Here is a 16,077-nt window from a genome sequence, read left to right as displayed (position 1 = left end):
CCAGCCTCGGAGGAAGGAAGCCGCATCTCTGAGGCCATCCAGCCCAGCCCTGCGTCTTCGTCTGTTGGACGTGCATGCACAAATTGATATAAAACTGCCGCAAGGATGATTGATACCTTTTTTTAGTAGAAACCTTACCTATGTCTTACCTAGGGGAAAATGCTTGCCCTGGAGTATCTTGCTTTGGACTCCTGCATTTAAGGAAATAATTCTGCGTGGAACAGTAGCGCAGTGAAAAAGCTTGAAATTTTATTTCTTCAGATAAGGCCCCTGATGGAGAAGGCTGGTCTTGTGTAGATCAGAAATGACCCTGAGAGGTTGGGTTTCTTTCATTAAGAGAATTCCCTAGTTGTGTGCTGCAGCAGGTCATTACGGCTTTTCTTTTGGGTGTCCGATATGAACACTGTGCTTGGGAGAAGTAGATTTACTGTAATCCAGTTAGAGAGAGCTGTGTTAGTTCTTTCCCTGTCAGTGAGGTATGGGTTTGATTTGGTCTTCAGGCTGCTGGCAGGACGAGGCGATGGTGCTCTGACTTCATTAATAAAAGCTATGTCTTTAGCTGCTTCTTGCTAATGTAATGTTGCTTCTGTAATTTTTTCAATTTTTATAGTTCCTTCAAGATAGACTACATCTCTGAGAAGGGGAATAACAGGTTGAACGGTTTGGTCTAAAATTGAAACGTTTTGCAGAGCCTAATTAAACAAAGTCATGATTATTATGTAAAACCCTGTCCCAGGCCTTTCTTAAATACCAGCTTTGCTTGAGAGACGTGCCTAATCACCCCTTGAAAGAAGCAGGGAGCGATGGGTGTTGAAGTGCAACAGGTCGAGCTTGGCGAGGGGACCCAGCGACCGCAAGTGTTGAAATTTGCACGGAACAGGAGGAGGGCTTTGATCAAAGCCCAGATTTCCACAGCTTGGTACTCAACCACGAGCGCCAAGTGAGCAACGGTCAAAGAAGGTTTTGGAGAGACTTCAGAAGTTACAACGGCAGTGTCGCAGCCTGTAATCTCAACAGAAGACTGGCTCGATGTAATTAATAACATAGCGATGTAATCCATGTCAGGACAATCCCTCCCCTCTCCTCCTGAGAACCTCTGGGCTCTTTGGGGCCTTTCGGTTCTTCCAAGCTGGGCCATACGTTGAACGCAGAAGAAGAAGTGGTTGATGTGCAGCCAGGGCGCCATGGAAAGGATTTTGACATGAGCTTTCCGGATGGAAGATCTTGACGAACCCCTTGTTTTCTCTATGGAGGCCGACGTGGAAATAGAGCTGCAGAACTTAAAGAAAAATAGATATCATTTTAAGTGTCCTGCCCTTTTTTGAGGCAGGCTTGGGACAGTGCTCAGAATTTGTTACAGTTTGGTGAGAGCTGAAAAAGCAAGTAATAAAGTATTTTGTAGCTGCACCCATGGCTGATTTGGTTAATTGGTAGAAGTGGGTATGTAAATATGATGATCCAGTCTTGATTGTAATCTGTCAGGCTATTTAGTTAAGGTAGCGTGGCTTTTTGAAGAGTAGCGACACTCACCCCCGTTGGGTAATGTACAGCAAGATTTCTGAACTGTCAGCAAGTCTTTCTGGACTCTCAGGCCCTTTGATCTGCTGTTACCTTTATAGTTAATATTAATTCATATAATGTTTAAGTGGATTGTGAGTAGGATTAGCAGCAGATGAACATTAGAAAAATGAGGGCTGGCCAAACAAATATCAATTTATTCCTGAGACTGAGCCAGGGCATGTGAAGGTGGGGAAGCAGCGGGGATTGGGCCACCCCATGGGGAGAGACGACTGCTGTACTGAAGCTGAAGTTGAAGGTAGGAGAAGGAGGACAGGCATCGGCTGAGCGTCTTCGAGACGTGACTGCAGCAGTTGGCTGCAAGCGGGGATGGTCCTTCTGGATTGCCTTCGGCAGAGCTTTGGGGGAATTTTCTCCTGGTGGCTCTGTGCAGCTGCGTGACTATGAAATGCCTTTGCATCCTCAGCTGAGAAATACTTGGGTGCCAGGGAACTCTGCCGACATGGATGTGAGCGAAGCGGGTGTGCGGGGTAGGGACTCCAGCACCAAATGCTTTGCTTGAGTAGGTGGTGGGTGGTTCTCCCCCTCCCCAATATTTTAACTGTTTTGAGGCTGTAACAAAATCATGCTTATAATTGGCCTTCAAATTTCCGAAACAGATATTCAGGTTTTTAGACTCTAGAATGTTAATGTTTCGTGTTTAACAGACAGACTTGGGTCTAGCGGTCATGCTGTGCCCACTGATTCAAGAGAAGCATGCACTGGGCAATCAGTAAATTATCCATGTGAGCTTTCTATGCAGCTGCAGAGAGGAACATTTAATTAATACTGAAGCAATTATCTTCACAAGCAAGTCGAACTCAGAACAATAACATTTTCCCAGTTACTGTGTGGTAGCCAGATGGTAACGCAGACTGTTATTAAGGGCTTGGCTTGCCACTCTTGAGGTTACTGGCAGGTAATCAGTATACTTTTCCCATTTGGAGGTTTGGATTTCACTGTTCTGGGAATTAGGCCCACAGGGATGTCCAGTAGATGTTTCAGCATGAATGGAAGAGGTTTTTTTTTGTTCCTGCTAGGAAATGTATCTTGGTGTTGCCAGATACCAGGATGCAAATAGAAATCTGTGTGCTATGGGGTCTGTTTGGTGACAGATGGAAAGCTAAACCAGGCAAGAAGCTTTCCAGAACTTGATGTAGACTCTCACCATTTGGTAGAACATGCTGTGTTGGTAACCTCATCGCTGTTTTTCAGTATTGCTGCTGCTTTTGGTCGCCTCCCCCCGGTGCACAGGCCTACCAGGCTGATGGTCGTTGACAGTGGTGATCTACGCTGGGTTCAGTAGGTGGCTCTGAGGCTCTGTGCTGTCCAAAGACAAAAGTAATGAGTTGCAAATGGTGAATGAGGTCTTGTCCTGCTGACATCCCTCATCCTGTGCCTGCATTGCAACTCACATATTAAGTTTTTTCTGCTCCGGAGCGTTGACTCTTGGTGAGGGGTTGTTTACATGGACCTAATGAAATGTTTCTGTGTGGGTCTGTGGCGTTGTATCCATGAAGGCAGAAACTGCTGGTGGAGCAAACCCACAGGGGCTGTTGTAAGTGGGAAAGCCGAACAAAGCTACTCCGGTGGTGACCAGAGGTAGTGTGGGCGTTGTGCACGTGGGCGCAGTGCAGAGTGAGAATTGTTCAACTGTGGTTATCAGCAAGAGCTGGATGCAAAATCTCATGGATGAAGAAACGGTGAAAGAATTGAATCTGGTCCGTGGCATGGCCAGGAAGGTCTAAACAACTGAGATCCAAACTTCAGTACCTTTTTATGGGAGAAGGACAGGAGAGGGGCTGTGGGCCAGAGGCTGCGTTCCCTGTGCTGCTGGTTGTGTGGGACCTTTCTTCAAAGCTTGGTGTAACCAAGGTGCGCTTCTTCCGCGTCAAACTTTTTGGCTGGTTGCCTCAGTAGGTTGAACTACTGTTCCTATGCAGTGGAAAAAAGAAATTCAGACTGGCCCCTGATGCACAGAGCACTTTGTATCCTCAGGGAGTGTGGTTTCTTCTCCAAAGAGCATGCTGAGTAGGGGTTCTCTCTACAACTGAAAGGAGGTTGTAGGGAGGTGGGTGTTGGTCTCTGCTCCCAAGTAACAAGCGATAGGACGAGAGGGAACGGCCTCAAGCTGCGCCAGGGGAGGTTTAGGTTGGATATCAGAAAAAATTTCTTCACGGAGAGAGTGGTCAGGCCCTGGCACAGGCTGCCCAGGGCAGGGGTACAGTCACAGTCCCTGGAAGTGTTCAAAAACTGTGTGGATGTGGTGCTTAGGCACATGGTTTGGAGGTGGACCAGGCAGTTAGGTTAACAAGTTGGGCTCGATGATCTCGGAGGTCCTTTCCAACCCTAACGATTCTATGAGGAGCAGGAGGGAGCTGCCATGTGCTCAGACGGGTGATGACTGCCAGCGTCCCGTGGCAGCTTAGCGATGGCACCAGTCCGTCCGTGTGTCCAGTGCCCTTTCAGCAAGCTTCACTCCATTTCCCGACTTCCCTGCTTGATGATGTGACACCACAGGGAAAACATGCTGCTTTTTCTTCCCCATCCACTCTGTTGTGTCTCCGTCCATCACCCGAGTTAACGCTGCAGCCCTGGGCTCTGTGTTGGACCCAGCAGAACCCTTCAGCAGCAACCAGAACATGGCAGGAGTTGGAGGGACTGCGAACCCCTCTCTGATTTACCTGTGAGCTCCACAGTGAACTTCTCGAGAGACAAATTCCTGGTGGAGGTAGGCCCAGCAGTGTGTCTGTCCCAGATGCTGGATCTGGTTTAAATAAAAGCAGTGGAAAATACTCAATGTTCAGTTGAGCTTGCGAAATGAGAGCAAAGTGCTTTTTTTTGTTTTCCCCCTTTGCCTTTTGCTCCTTTCTTCCTCCTCCTCTTTCCCCCCTTCCTTGAAGTCCAATTTTAATGCCGGACTTTAATAAGCATTAAAATTTTGAGGTATTAAGGAGGTGTCCTTTAGTATTCTGAAGTATATTCTCTTTTTGTCAGAATAACCTCAAAATTTTAGAAGGGGGAGGGGCTGGAGCTTTGGAATACCCTTTTTCTGTGCACAAATGAGTGCTTGCTGTAGGACAGAAAGGCTTATCCTACCCAAAGCCTGGTGATGGGAGCAGCCCTTCCAGAGCAGCCTTCGGAGGGCAGGGAAAGAGCTTCTGTTGGGAGGATTCAACCTCCAGCACACGTATCTCGGCCAGACTTTGAGATCAGGATCCTGTTTGCCGAGTGTGTGGATTAAATCACAGTCACTGCTTGGGAAAGCTTTGTTAATCCATTAAAAGCTGCATTTGAATAAAATGCCCAATTTATTTTTCCCGCTGACCCGTGGCTACCTTAAAGGGATGTGTATTTCTGAATATAGACAGTGTTGAGAGGTGTTTAAATGGAAACACCAAGAATTGGTTTTACCAGCAAATCTTAGTAATTGCTTTGTCCCCATCTGATAAACTCTCAGTTTTCCCAGTGATAAAACTGGGCAGACGAAGAGGTTTGGATTCATAGCTGAGTCTTAGAGCAACTCTGTCTTTGGTCTACAGCTTTGAGGTAAACCAGTTGATTTAAAAATAAAAGTGATGCCATCTGTAAGGACGTGTGTGCATCTCTAGGGAGCCAGTGCTGTGTGAGTTTTTGTTTATTACAGCCCTTAAAGTGTAAACTGACAGCTTGGGGGTCTTCAGCTAAGGTTGTACAGGAGTTTTTAATGGCTTGGTATCTTCAAAAGACCTCTCGTGGTCTATCAGACAGTGCTCAGAAACAATTCTTCCTTGCTGCAAGTGCTCTGGACATATCCTTCTCTGAGACTCCTGTTTTTTCAATCATTATCCCTAATATTTAGCAACTGAGATCCTATTGATCCCTGGTAGGATAAGGTAGGGTGTGAGTCCACCTTCTAGACAAATTCCCTACCTGTAGAAGCCGTGATCCAGCAGGTGAGTTTAGGAATCTGAAACTACACGGTCACTTTGCAAGTTTGTTATGGCTGTGGGCAGGTTGGTCGCAATGCCAGGTCCTCTCTTGGTTATTATCAAACATTTTTCTCCCCTTGTGTTCCGTGTACAGACTCTGGGATGGCTGGACAACTACCAAGTGAGACCTTTTCTGGTATCTGAAGACCGTAATCTTTGTGGAAGTCTTAAAAGCTTCGGGAACTAGGTGATAGGAAGTCAGATGAAATGGTCACAAGTTATTTTTTGGTTGAGTTGCAAAAATGGCATCTGGCAGAGCAGCCTCTGGTGTAGCTTGTGAAAGAAGCGGAGGCAGCTCCATCGGCTACGGGTCAGCTCTTTTGTTCTGCATTTGATGTATGTTTTGTGGTTAGCTTTTTTGTCTTCCTTCCCTCTCTCCCCCTTTAATTTGTGCTTTAAAGCAAAGCTCCCAATGGCTGTGGTCAAAGAGTTTGGACAAGTAAGTAAAATAAAACTCCATCTGCAACGTAAAGGACCCTTCTGTGTTGCCTGCGAGAGCTGGGCTGAGTGGTTGCAAGTCATCCATCTCGTCTTGGTTGATTCTCTTCAGAGAAAACCTGTACCTCGAAATTCCCCAGACAAAAATGAGTGAAATATGTGATTACAGCCTCATGACTTCCATAGTACACTGCAAGGGTGAGGTACCGTATGTTAAATGATTTTACACAGTCGGTTTCTCTAGCGGGAATTGGGGTGTTTGCTTTTTAGAAAGGTCAGAGCAATCCTTGCACCTGCGTTTCGCTCCTGCTCCGCTTCATTCGTTTCACGTACCGGTGAGTACGTACTCAGAGGTGAAGGGCAACCTTTTTTTGGGCTGCTGGGGTTGTGAAGCAACGAATAGTTTTACCTCCTCGTTCTGGCTGTTGCCTAATTAATGCCGTTTCCTATTCACGTGAGTTTAAAAAGACATGAAATCTTGCCGTGATGACCTAAAATTAACACAGGGTTTGGAATAAAAGAAGAATGTTTGCTGTCTGGGGTGTGAATATTGGATGTTTATTATCTGAATAGGTTTTGTTAGGGTTGGATACTGTTAATGCTATGGATACTAATGGGAGCACGACATTTATGTGATGGACAGAAGATCCCGTTGTCACTCCATTTACTGGTCGCCGTGACTAGTGCACTGCCACTAATATTTGCAATAGTAATTAGGAATGGCTATTTAAAACCAAACCGAACTAAACCAAAACAACATGGAGAGGTGCTAGAGTTGTGATACTCCAAATATTTGAAGGTAAAAATAGCTGTATTGAAATTACGTAGTGTTGGATCCTGAATTTCCTTGCCGTTGGCTGCATCAGGCAATGGATCAGAAGAGAAACTTTTAAGGGAAGTCGTGTGTTCTTCCTTGTTCTGGGGTTTTTAGCTATACCTTTGACTTCACACATTTTTCCGTTTTTCTTTGACCAAAATGATTTATTAAAAGGTTGTCCTGACTTTGCTAACTTGCTGTATACCACGGGCATTATTTCACTGTAGGTGCTGACCACTTGGAACTCGATGTATTTCATGTCCCTCTATCTAACTGTGCCCCTGTGTGCTGGGATGCCTCAACTTCAACGACAGTTTCGAGTACATGGATAGGACACTGGAGACCGCAATAACCAGTGCTGACATTGTACTCTTCTCTGCGTTCGGAGGGAGGCACCGAGGTGTTTTATGTGACCAGAAATCAGAAGCGGCTGAGGGAACTGGGGTTGTTTAGCCTGGAGAAGAGGAGGCTGAGGGGAGCCCTCATCGCTCTCTACAACTACCTGAAAGGAGGCTGGAAACAGGGGGGTCGGTCTCTGCTCCCCAGGAACAAGCGATGGGACGAGAGGGAACGGCCTCAAGCCGTGCCAGGGGAGGTTTGGGTTGGGTATTGGGAAAAACTTCTTCACCGAAAGGGTGGTCAAGCATTGGAACAGGCTGCCCAGGGAAGTGGTTGAGTCTCCATCCCTGGAGGTATTTAAAGAACGGATAGGTGTGGTGCTCGAGGACATGGTATAGATGGACTTGGCAGTGATAGGTTAACGGTTGGACTCGATGATCTTAAGGGTCTTGACCTTGACGATTCTATGATTCTGTGATTCTAAGAACTTGTCTCTTGGCCACTAAAGACCTGTTGATGCTTATTAGGTTAATTTGTGTCTTCCTAAATTACTGCCTGAATATTTGCTTTCTGGCTGGCAGAATTTGTGGTGTAGTGAGGGTAGGACACAAGCGGGGGCAAGAAACAGCCCGGGGAAATGGAAAACTTCAAAATTGAACCTGAGCAACCTTTGCCTTCTACGGAATTTTTTTCTGCCTCTGATATCAAAGATGGCAATAATGTCATCTGTAGAAATACTCCCTTAGGTTGCCACGTGTTAGAGGTGCCCCTCCAGGATCCTGAAAATCAGGCTAAAATGAAAAACTCATTCATTGTTCTTGAATAGGCTTCCAGGTCCTGAGGACCTGCGGTGGCTCAGCCGTCCCTGGTGCCAGGTTGGACCCCTTTTGCTGTGGGTCGCGGTGAAGGACCTGCTTCGTTTCTGTGTAATCGCGTTGTCCTTCAGCCCTTGGACCTTGGGGCAGGTTTCCAGGGTAAGGTTTTGTACTTCAGTGGGTTTGTTGTGAAGATTAAAGAACACCTTGCAGAGAGGTAAGCTCACTCCAGAGATTCCCATGCTTAATATGCGCTTTTTAACGCTGTTACTAAAGGTTTTATTTATTGGCTGTGAGGTTGAAGCTACTGATGTTGGTGTAGCCCGCTGAGCGGGGAATGAGGATAATTTCCAGGAAACTATTCTGTGGCCTTCAGCAAAACTGCTCCCCCTTCTTGGCTGGTTGTGCTGCAGATTTCAGAAGGAGACCTCGTTCCTCACCGTGGCTGGAAGAGAGAAATTGCAGAGTAAGCGTTTTCCTGGGTGGAGGGCTGAGCGCCGGTGTGTGACGAAGGGGTCGGTGTGCGGTAGCTGCCTCTAACTGGACATGAGTCAGAGGCCCTTCTGGACCTCGAGTCTGTTGGGTTTTTTCTTCTAGTAATCCATGATAAATAATTATGTGCTCTGTTCAGCACATGGCACACTGCACGCTTATTGCTTCCATAAGACAACTACAAAATACATGACCAAAAAAGTGATGTTTGACTGCGTGGGGCTTTTGCAACATTAGAAATGTAGAATTTCCACACCCTTGTGTGCCTGCGGTGTCTCTCAGCTTGCAAACTTTGTATGGTTTGCACAGTTCATCCTGCTCTGGTTCCTCCAGCACCTTTTCAGGTGTGAGGATACCTTCAGCCTCCTGCCTTCTTGGTCGTAGCGATGTTTCCTCTCTCAGGCTTTGGGAATACGCTTGGGTTGTCCTGTAGGTGGTGGACTGGGGTCCTGTGCATCTATGAACCCCACCAGTAAGCAGAGGAGATGTGGCAATTTTTTTTCAAGGCACTGGATGAGGTATTGGAATAAGCCACTGATACTTGATGTATCCAGTATCTTGGAACAGCACCAAGAATTAAAAAATAGATCCAGCTAAAGTGTCTGTTTCAGATGAATATCTGAGTCCTTTTAAGGGGTAAAGTTCTTGATTTATTAATTGCATGTCATTAATATCTGCAATTGGAAATCAGAAGTCTGGTCTGGAAGATGCTTCTTGTGTCTTGTGACTTTTTTTTTTTTTTTTAGTTGGAATTTTGTAGGCTTTTTTTTATACCCTGTTAGCATGTGGCCATCTTTTCTCTCTCTCCCATTTTGCTGCGTTAAGGAGGATTTTTCTGTTTTATTTGCTGCTAGGAAGATGTCCTGAGATGTAGGCTGGGAGCTGCTGGTCTGAGTGCAACATTCAGCGCTTCAGCTCTCTCCTAAGGCACCCTTAAAAAAACCAACCCAAAACCCAACAACCCCCCCAACCTCAACACCCAAAAAAGCTTCATCTGAAATATGTTCCTGCACTGTTGTGATTATAAATCACGGTCTGCTTGATTTCTAGGTATCTGTTTTAGTCTCACTACCAATATTAGACTGAGTTAGGAATTCTTGGTTTTGTCTAACAGGTTTTCTTCTTTCCCTTCTCCTTTTTCTCTTTTTTTTTTTTTTATTTTTTAATTTTAGACGGTAACTTTTAAGTTTGCCACTTACTAATAAAAATGGTGGTAGAAAAATAATCCCCTTGCCATCTTAGGAGAAGGGGTAATACAAGAGAGCGTAGAAATAAAATTGAATAAAAACTTTGAAGGCCATCCAGGACACAAAGGAGGGTTAGTTTCTTTGAAGATGTGGAAAATTACAGTTCAGTTGGAAACCTCAGCAAAAACCAGTTAGAAGGTATTGTTTATCAGAAGTGCCGACCAAATGTGAACTTCAGGTCAGGTCGCTGAATGCTGGGTGGTAGCTCCCGAAAATCACGTAGCAGGATTAGTGCTAGAATTGAGTCAGAGGCATGGCTTGAGCCTGGGTTTGGTAGGGGCTTTGCTTGTACCATGCAGATATGTGGGAATGTGCAGGAGGTTGGTGATGTGTGAAGTATGTTCTCAACACGTGCCTGTGAAAAAGTTGCCAGACTTAACCTGAAGCAGAGGTGCATGATTTGGGGATGTCTCATAAAGTGGAGATACGGGAAGAAGGAAAGTGAACAGGGAAAATAAAAATTGATTTCTTATTCACCCGTTCTGCGCTCTTCCCACCAGATCTTGAGCTATCTGAAAACTGTGAGCACTTTTTCAAAGGTTATTGATTGTAGGTGCAATTATATTTTTCAGGTTATTCTTTTCTTTAATGATGGGTGCAGACTTGTCCAATTGCCATAGTCCCGTTGATCTGGAATCTCTTGAGGCCAAGTAAGATCTTTACACGTGTTTCCTTCTGTGGGGTTTAGGCCTGGCGTGGTTCGTTACTGCTGCATCTTCTGTATAATAGTATAGGATTGCTTAGTTCATTTTCCCCTTATTAAATGTTTTTTTTCTGATGGCTAATCTGCTGCTCATTTTATTGTAATGAAGAAAGAACCGGAAAAGTCTTCCTCCTGTGGAGCAGTAGTCTTTCTGTTATCACATGAGATGGATATTAAGCCCTTCATGTCATGTATGGCTCTTAAATGTCTTGCTTCTGATTGCTCTTCATCAGTGAATCTGTCTTCAGCCAGGCATAGTTATCCCAGCAGCTTTGAAGAACATAGAATCACAGAATCATTAAGGTTGGAAAAGACCCTTAACATCATTGAGTCCAACCGTTAACCCAGCACTGCCAAGGCCACCGCTAAACCATGTTCCTGAGCACCATGTCTACCCTAGGAGCTGCTAAAGGACACGGTGGGCTGGTTTTACAGATATATGAAGGAAGGGGTGGAAGTTAGAGGTACGAAGAGAAATTCTACTGAGGGTCCTTTGGAGACATCTCTGGGTACGTAGGGTGTCTGGGTAGGATGGAGTAAAGAAAAATCTTTGATGTGAAATCAATTCCAGTGGACCTTAGGGTGTCCTAAAGGAATGAGCTTTCTTATGGACAAAATTCATATGGGAACAGAGGGACCTAGTTTTTTCTCTGACAAATGAAAGTAGAGGAGAACACCTCTGCTTGGAGTGTTATCTTCTAAATAAAATTGTTAATTCATCTTTTGACCTGTCCTCCTCAGTTGCTGCACCTTGCAGGACGTAGCATAGTACAGTTCAGGCAAAAACTGCAAGCAAGCAAAGCCGTGTCATGAGCGTTACTGAACATACTCACGGCAAGCGTTAATTTTAGTTCACCTGCAAAGCATCACTTCATGCAATGCGATATTTGCCCTTGAGCATGAGGGTTTTATACAGAGGTTGGCCTAATATTGCTGGAGTTATTCGTGGTTTTGTTGTACAAGGATGAGACAATTTGAACCTTCGTCAGGATTAGGGTTAGGAAACAGGATTTATGATACTCGAGGAACTTAATATCTTTAATCTATCAAAGAAGAGGATTGTGACCTCTGCTTCTCTGGATGTCTCTTAGGAAACAGTGATAGTAGCTACTGTTTTAATGTAAGCAGCCAAAGGTGTGATAAGATGCAGTGGCAAAGGTCAAAGCTGGGTAAAGGCACGGGAGTGGAGGTAATGAGCTGCTGGAACAATCCATCAAGATTTGTGGTGGACATTGCATCATCCCTGGAAAACCTTTAAAATCAGAATGACTTGTTTTTCTAAAAGCTTTATTTTCCAGTTCAACCACAACTACTGACCTTGAAGTAGGTATTAATTAGCGGGCGACTCCGCGTCTGCGTTGCTCAAGATGTCAGACTACCTGACTACTGCGATCTCTTAAAATTTTATGCCTATAGGAATAATAGATTCATACTTCATGTTTGTCTTCTTGTGGCGAAGACCAAATTAAAAAAAACGAAGAGTTTAAAGAAAAAATAAGTTTAGCACAGCTCCGGCAGCCAAGGATTTTGGTGTTCTGATTTTGACTCTGATAACGCTCGTTCTGTGGCCTTGGGCAAGTTATTAATCCATCTGTGCCTCAGTTTGCCAATTTGTCCAATCTGGATAACCTCACTCACCTAATAGGATGACGCGTTTTTAACTTGCTGTAAATGTAAATGTGAAATAATTACGAGCTTTTTATGACTATTTTGTTTATGGCAAAGGAGAATATTTGTATTTAGAGTAGATGCCCATTTTCCAGACCTACTTCATTTAACTCCTGGAGATGGTTTGACTCTTCAAAAGAGGATTTTTCTTGACTTGGGGCCACTGCTGCGGTACTCTGTCCCGCCAAGTTCAATGTTCTTCTGGATGGAATAAAATGTGTTTATGGATTTTGATGAAACTTGAAAATTCTTGGATTATTAAACTTGCTGTGTTACGGGAAAATGAATCAAGTTCTGACTCATGGAGGAGGACTGACCTTGGGGGGAGAGGGCAGCATTGTAGACACCAGGGTTTGGCTTACTAGGAAAGCATGTCTTTGGTTGTTTCTGGCATATATTTATTCTTGTTGAATTATTACCATTGCCTGGTACTAGATGGTACCATTAAGGGTGAGCCATGGTCTTGGTGCCCCTCTCTGAATTGTCACTCTTTGTTATTTTTTATACATTTCCCCCCCCAAACCAACCATTTCCAGGCTTAAGGGTTGTCTGCTTGTTCTCAGTCCAGTCCGAGGTGTTTGGGCAGCTTAAAGGGCAACAGTTTTTCTATACAAAAAGTTCATTTTAAGCAAGAAGATTGCCATTTGCATTTAAATGTTCACAAAATCTGAAAGGTCAACAGACCAAGCCCAGGCAGTGCACAGTGGGTGTGAGTCATCTCCAGATATATTTACTAAAGCTGGCGAAACAGCTCAAGGTATGATGCTGTTGATTTTCTCATCCCATAGGCTTTGAAAATCTGGCATTTCTGCAATGCTAGCTGAATGTTTTTAAGTGTTATTAGCACAGCTCTTAAGAGAAATCCCTTCCACGTTCCTTCTCCCTTTTGGTCCGTATGCCATGTTCATCCCGTTGTGGTGGCCCATGCTTTGTGTGATCTGTAGATAGGTGCTAATGGATGTCCATGGTCCTTCTAGAGCTGGGCAACTCATTTTGTCCCTTCTGACCCTTCAGCTGTCGTGGCTCTGCACCAGCTGCCTTCCCGGACGCTCGGGTCGTGCTCTGCTCTCATCTCTCATGGCTGCAGCTCCTTCAGCTTTCACCGCTCTCTTGGGTCCCAGGCAGATACTTCACCTTTCTCTCCCCTCCTAACCTTTCAGTCTTTCCTGAATGTGTCCCCTGACCAGTCCTTCCAAGTATATCAGCTGTGGATTTAATGTCCCTTAAAATACCCTTGAAGTTTGTTGTCTTCAGTTGGGCAAATACCTGAATTTAGTGTCGTCGGCAGGTTTCCGTGCTGTTTGCTTCCACTATTCATGAATTTTTGTTGCCTGTCTGCTCTCAGTCTTCTCTGCTTTGTTGTTGTTTCCTCCTTTTTTAATGTTTCTTCCTTTCATTTCCTAAAGGATTGCAGATACAATCAGTGGAAAATAATTGCCAAGATTTTCTTCAGTCTTCTGCTCTCTCCAAATATTAAGGTACTTTGCACTTGATGTGTCTATTCGCCTAATCACTCTCTCTGATAATAACATGGACCTAATTTCTAGTCTACCTGTGGCTTTCTTTGAAATACTGGGATTGATTTTGTGGCACTAAACTGCAAACCCGAGTTCCCTGGCTGAGTACTTACAGTTCACTAACCTTCGCTGCGGTGGAAGAAATCAGTCAAGTTCTACTTCCCAATGGAAAACCTTCAAATTTTCCAGTCTGGTCATCTGCTGGGGTATGAAACCAGAGCCGTTTTTCACCAGCCTTCTTGAATGTGGACGCTAGAACTAAATCCAGTATATTAGGAGAAGTTATGACAATATTTCCATGCTTGTACATCTAAATTGTACTATCTACTGAACTGAAAATGGCTCGCTATCCCGCCTGCCGTTTCATTGCATAGCAATGCAAGAGGACGAGCGTTTTGCAGGTCTGTGATACGATGACCTCCCTTAGCAGCGCAGAATAAGATACTACTGAACAATTTTTTTCCAGTTTTGCATTTCCGCAGGAAAAAAAAAATACCCCTTCCTTTTGCTAGAGGAACAATCCATTGGGTTGTTTTACCTTTAATGTGCTTAAAAAAAGAAATCGCTGATAAACTTAACTCCACCAGCCCTTGATTTCTTCATGTATCCTCTTGCTTCCCATATCGGCTATCTACACATCCTAACACCAGACTTTTTTTGTCAGCTGGAGCTTTTCTCTTTATTCCATTTGTCGTATTCCTTTTTTTTTTTTTATAGCCTCCTTAACTTCCGTCTGAGCCAAGTTGCCTTTTAACTAGCGTGGCTGCCTTTTTCAGTTGTGGGATTGTGGCTTTTGGAGCATCTAGTTAAAATGTTCTTAAACAATTTTCAATTAGTCTTCATATTTTTCTGATTACATTCTTTTTCCCAACTGATTTGGCTCATAATTGTTTTCAGCTTGATGAAACTGGCTCTTTTTGAAAGTGTGTGTGTATATGTGTGTATGTATGCATATGTGTATATGCCTACTATTGGTAGTGCTATTTTATTCCTAATTTGTGTGGGTTTTGGGTGCATCTAGAATTGTCATCAAGTCATGGTGACTTGCATTTTAGTTATCAAAAAAAGTGGGATAAAACATGGCTGCTGGTTAAAAACTCTTTTTCCAAACGGGCACTAGCACAGGGGGTGCTGATTTGGGGATCTGTTGGCATTTAGCAGACGGTGCTTCTGTAGCGAAGGGGCGTCGTCTCCAGCCCTTTGATGTCTGAACAACCTCAGCTCCAGCTGAACTTTCCCTGCGGTGTGTTATATCCCAAAGGTTAGTGCCGCGTTAGCTCGGGAGCGATTTACAAAGATAAATGCTGCCTTCACACCGACTTCAGGGGTGCTGTTGTCCACGTCAGAGCAGCGTGCATGAGTTTCCAGGTGGGACAGGAGAAAACGGCGTTGCCTCGTGCGTGCTCTGCAAAGGTGGTGGAGGAGGCACTGCCTGTAGCGGGAAGGCGGAAATTTCCTATGAACAAACTGGAAAAGTGGAGGAAAGCTCAAGTTACTGTGGAAGATCAAGGCAACATAACTGCAGGCTGGTCCAAGTCCAGTTAGGGTCACTTGGAGATCTTTCCCGTGACCTTCACAGCAACATTAAACCAAATGGGGATAACGCTTGTGGTAGAGCGAGCGGGAGAGGGCTGTAATGGTGGAGGTGAGGTGGGGGAACCAACGTGCAACAGCCACCCATGGGAGAAGGGCAGGTATCAACTCCTGAACCCCTCTTCCACCAGCACAGCCCCAGTGAGATGTCCTGTGCCGGGAGCCGGTGAGATGTCCTGCACCGAGCCAGCATCTCTCCCCGAAGCTGTGCGCTACAGATAACTCTGGCTGGATCGAGCCTGCAGCGCCGGGGATGCATGTGGAGGCTCTGAAGGGAGGGACCATCCCAGATTACCCGCCAGCTGACCTTTTCCTTGAGCTGGATGGAAGTGATCAGCGCCGCGAATGTAAATGATCAGCAGTTGGGCTCCATCTGCAGCTGGTTAATTACCCGTTCACACAATATGTTGTTAGGGGTCATCTGGTTCCAGTTTCACCATAAACAGAAGTAAATGTTGAGAACATATTTTTCTACATCCAGTTTCACTTGTTGTGGATACTTGAAATAGTTTGCAACCCACATCTTTTGGTTTTCGAGGAGGGCTTTTGGCCAGAGAGCCCTGCGACCATTTGAGATTTTTTTTTTTTTTCTTTAAAAAGTGCCCTGGAGGTTGCATTGTAGGGACTTTCCTTATGCAAAACATAAAAGTGCTGTTTTTTAAAATCATAACCATATTTTCATTAAAATCAGTTGGAGTCCCAATAAACAATCGACTCCGAAAATTTTCCAAATGTTTGCTGCAGTGCTGTTTCTATTTTTAATTATTTTTTAAAAAAGTGTTTCTGTTAAAAACATAGCTTGGCCTATAATTTAAAGAAGCGATCTAGTAAATCAGAAGAAATGCTTATGTATATCGTTCTTTATTACGATATAATTAAAACCTACTGTACCTTTGAATGTAAGAATACTTCTGTAGCAG

General features: G+C 44.6%; 1 protein-coding gene across 6 annotated transcripts in view; it reads left to right on the top strand.

The window, feature by feature from the left end:
• Positions 1-16,077, top strand: part of EXOC6B (exocyst complex component 6B) — a 305,538-nt gene that overhangs the window by 107,828 nt on the left and 181,633 nt on the right. For 3 of the 6 annotated variants that reach the window (XM_087737073.1, XM_087737071.1, XM_087737070.1), the window contains exon 7: positions 13,454-13,525. The exons of the other annotated variants lie outside the window; for them this stretch is intronic. In XM_087737073.1, the coding sequence (XP_087593199.1) occupies positions 13,454-13,525 (72 nt within the window). The remainder of the gene's footprint in view (positions 1-13,453; positions 13,526-16,077) is intronic. 6 annotated transcript variants of the gene reach the window in all.

This window comes from Nipponia nippon, unplaced genomic scaffold (genome assembly GCF_047370975.1).
Source record: "Nipponia nippon isolate SJK-2023a ecotype South Korea unplaced genomic scaffold, ASM4737097v1 scaffold_6, whole genome shotgun sequence".
NCBI classification, from domain to species: domain Eukaryota; kingdom Metazoa; phylum Chordata; class Aves; order Pelecaniformes; family Threskiornithidae; genus Nipponia; species Nipponia nippon.
This window is presented reverse-complemented; position numbering and strand designations above follow the sequence as displayed.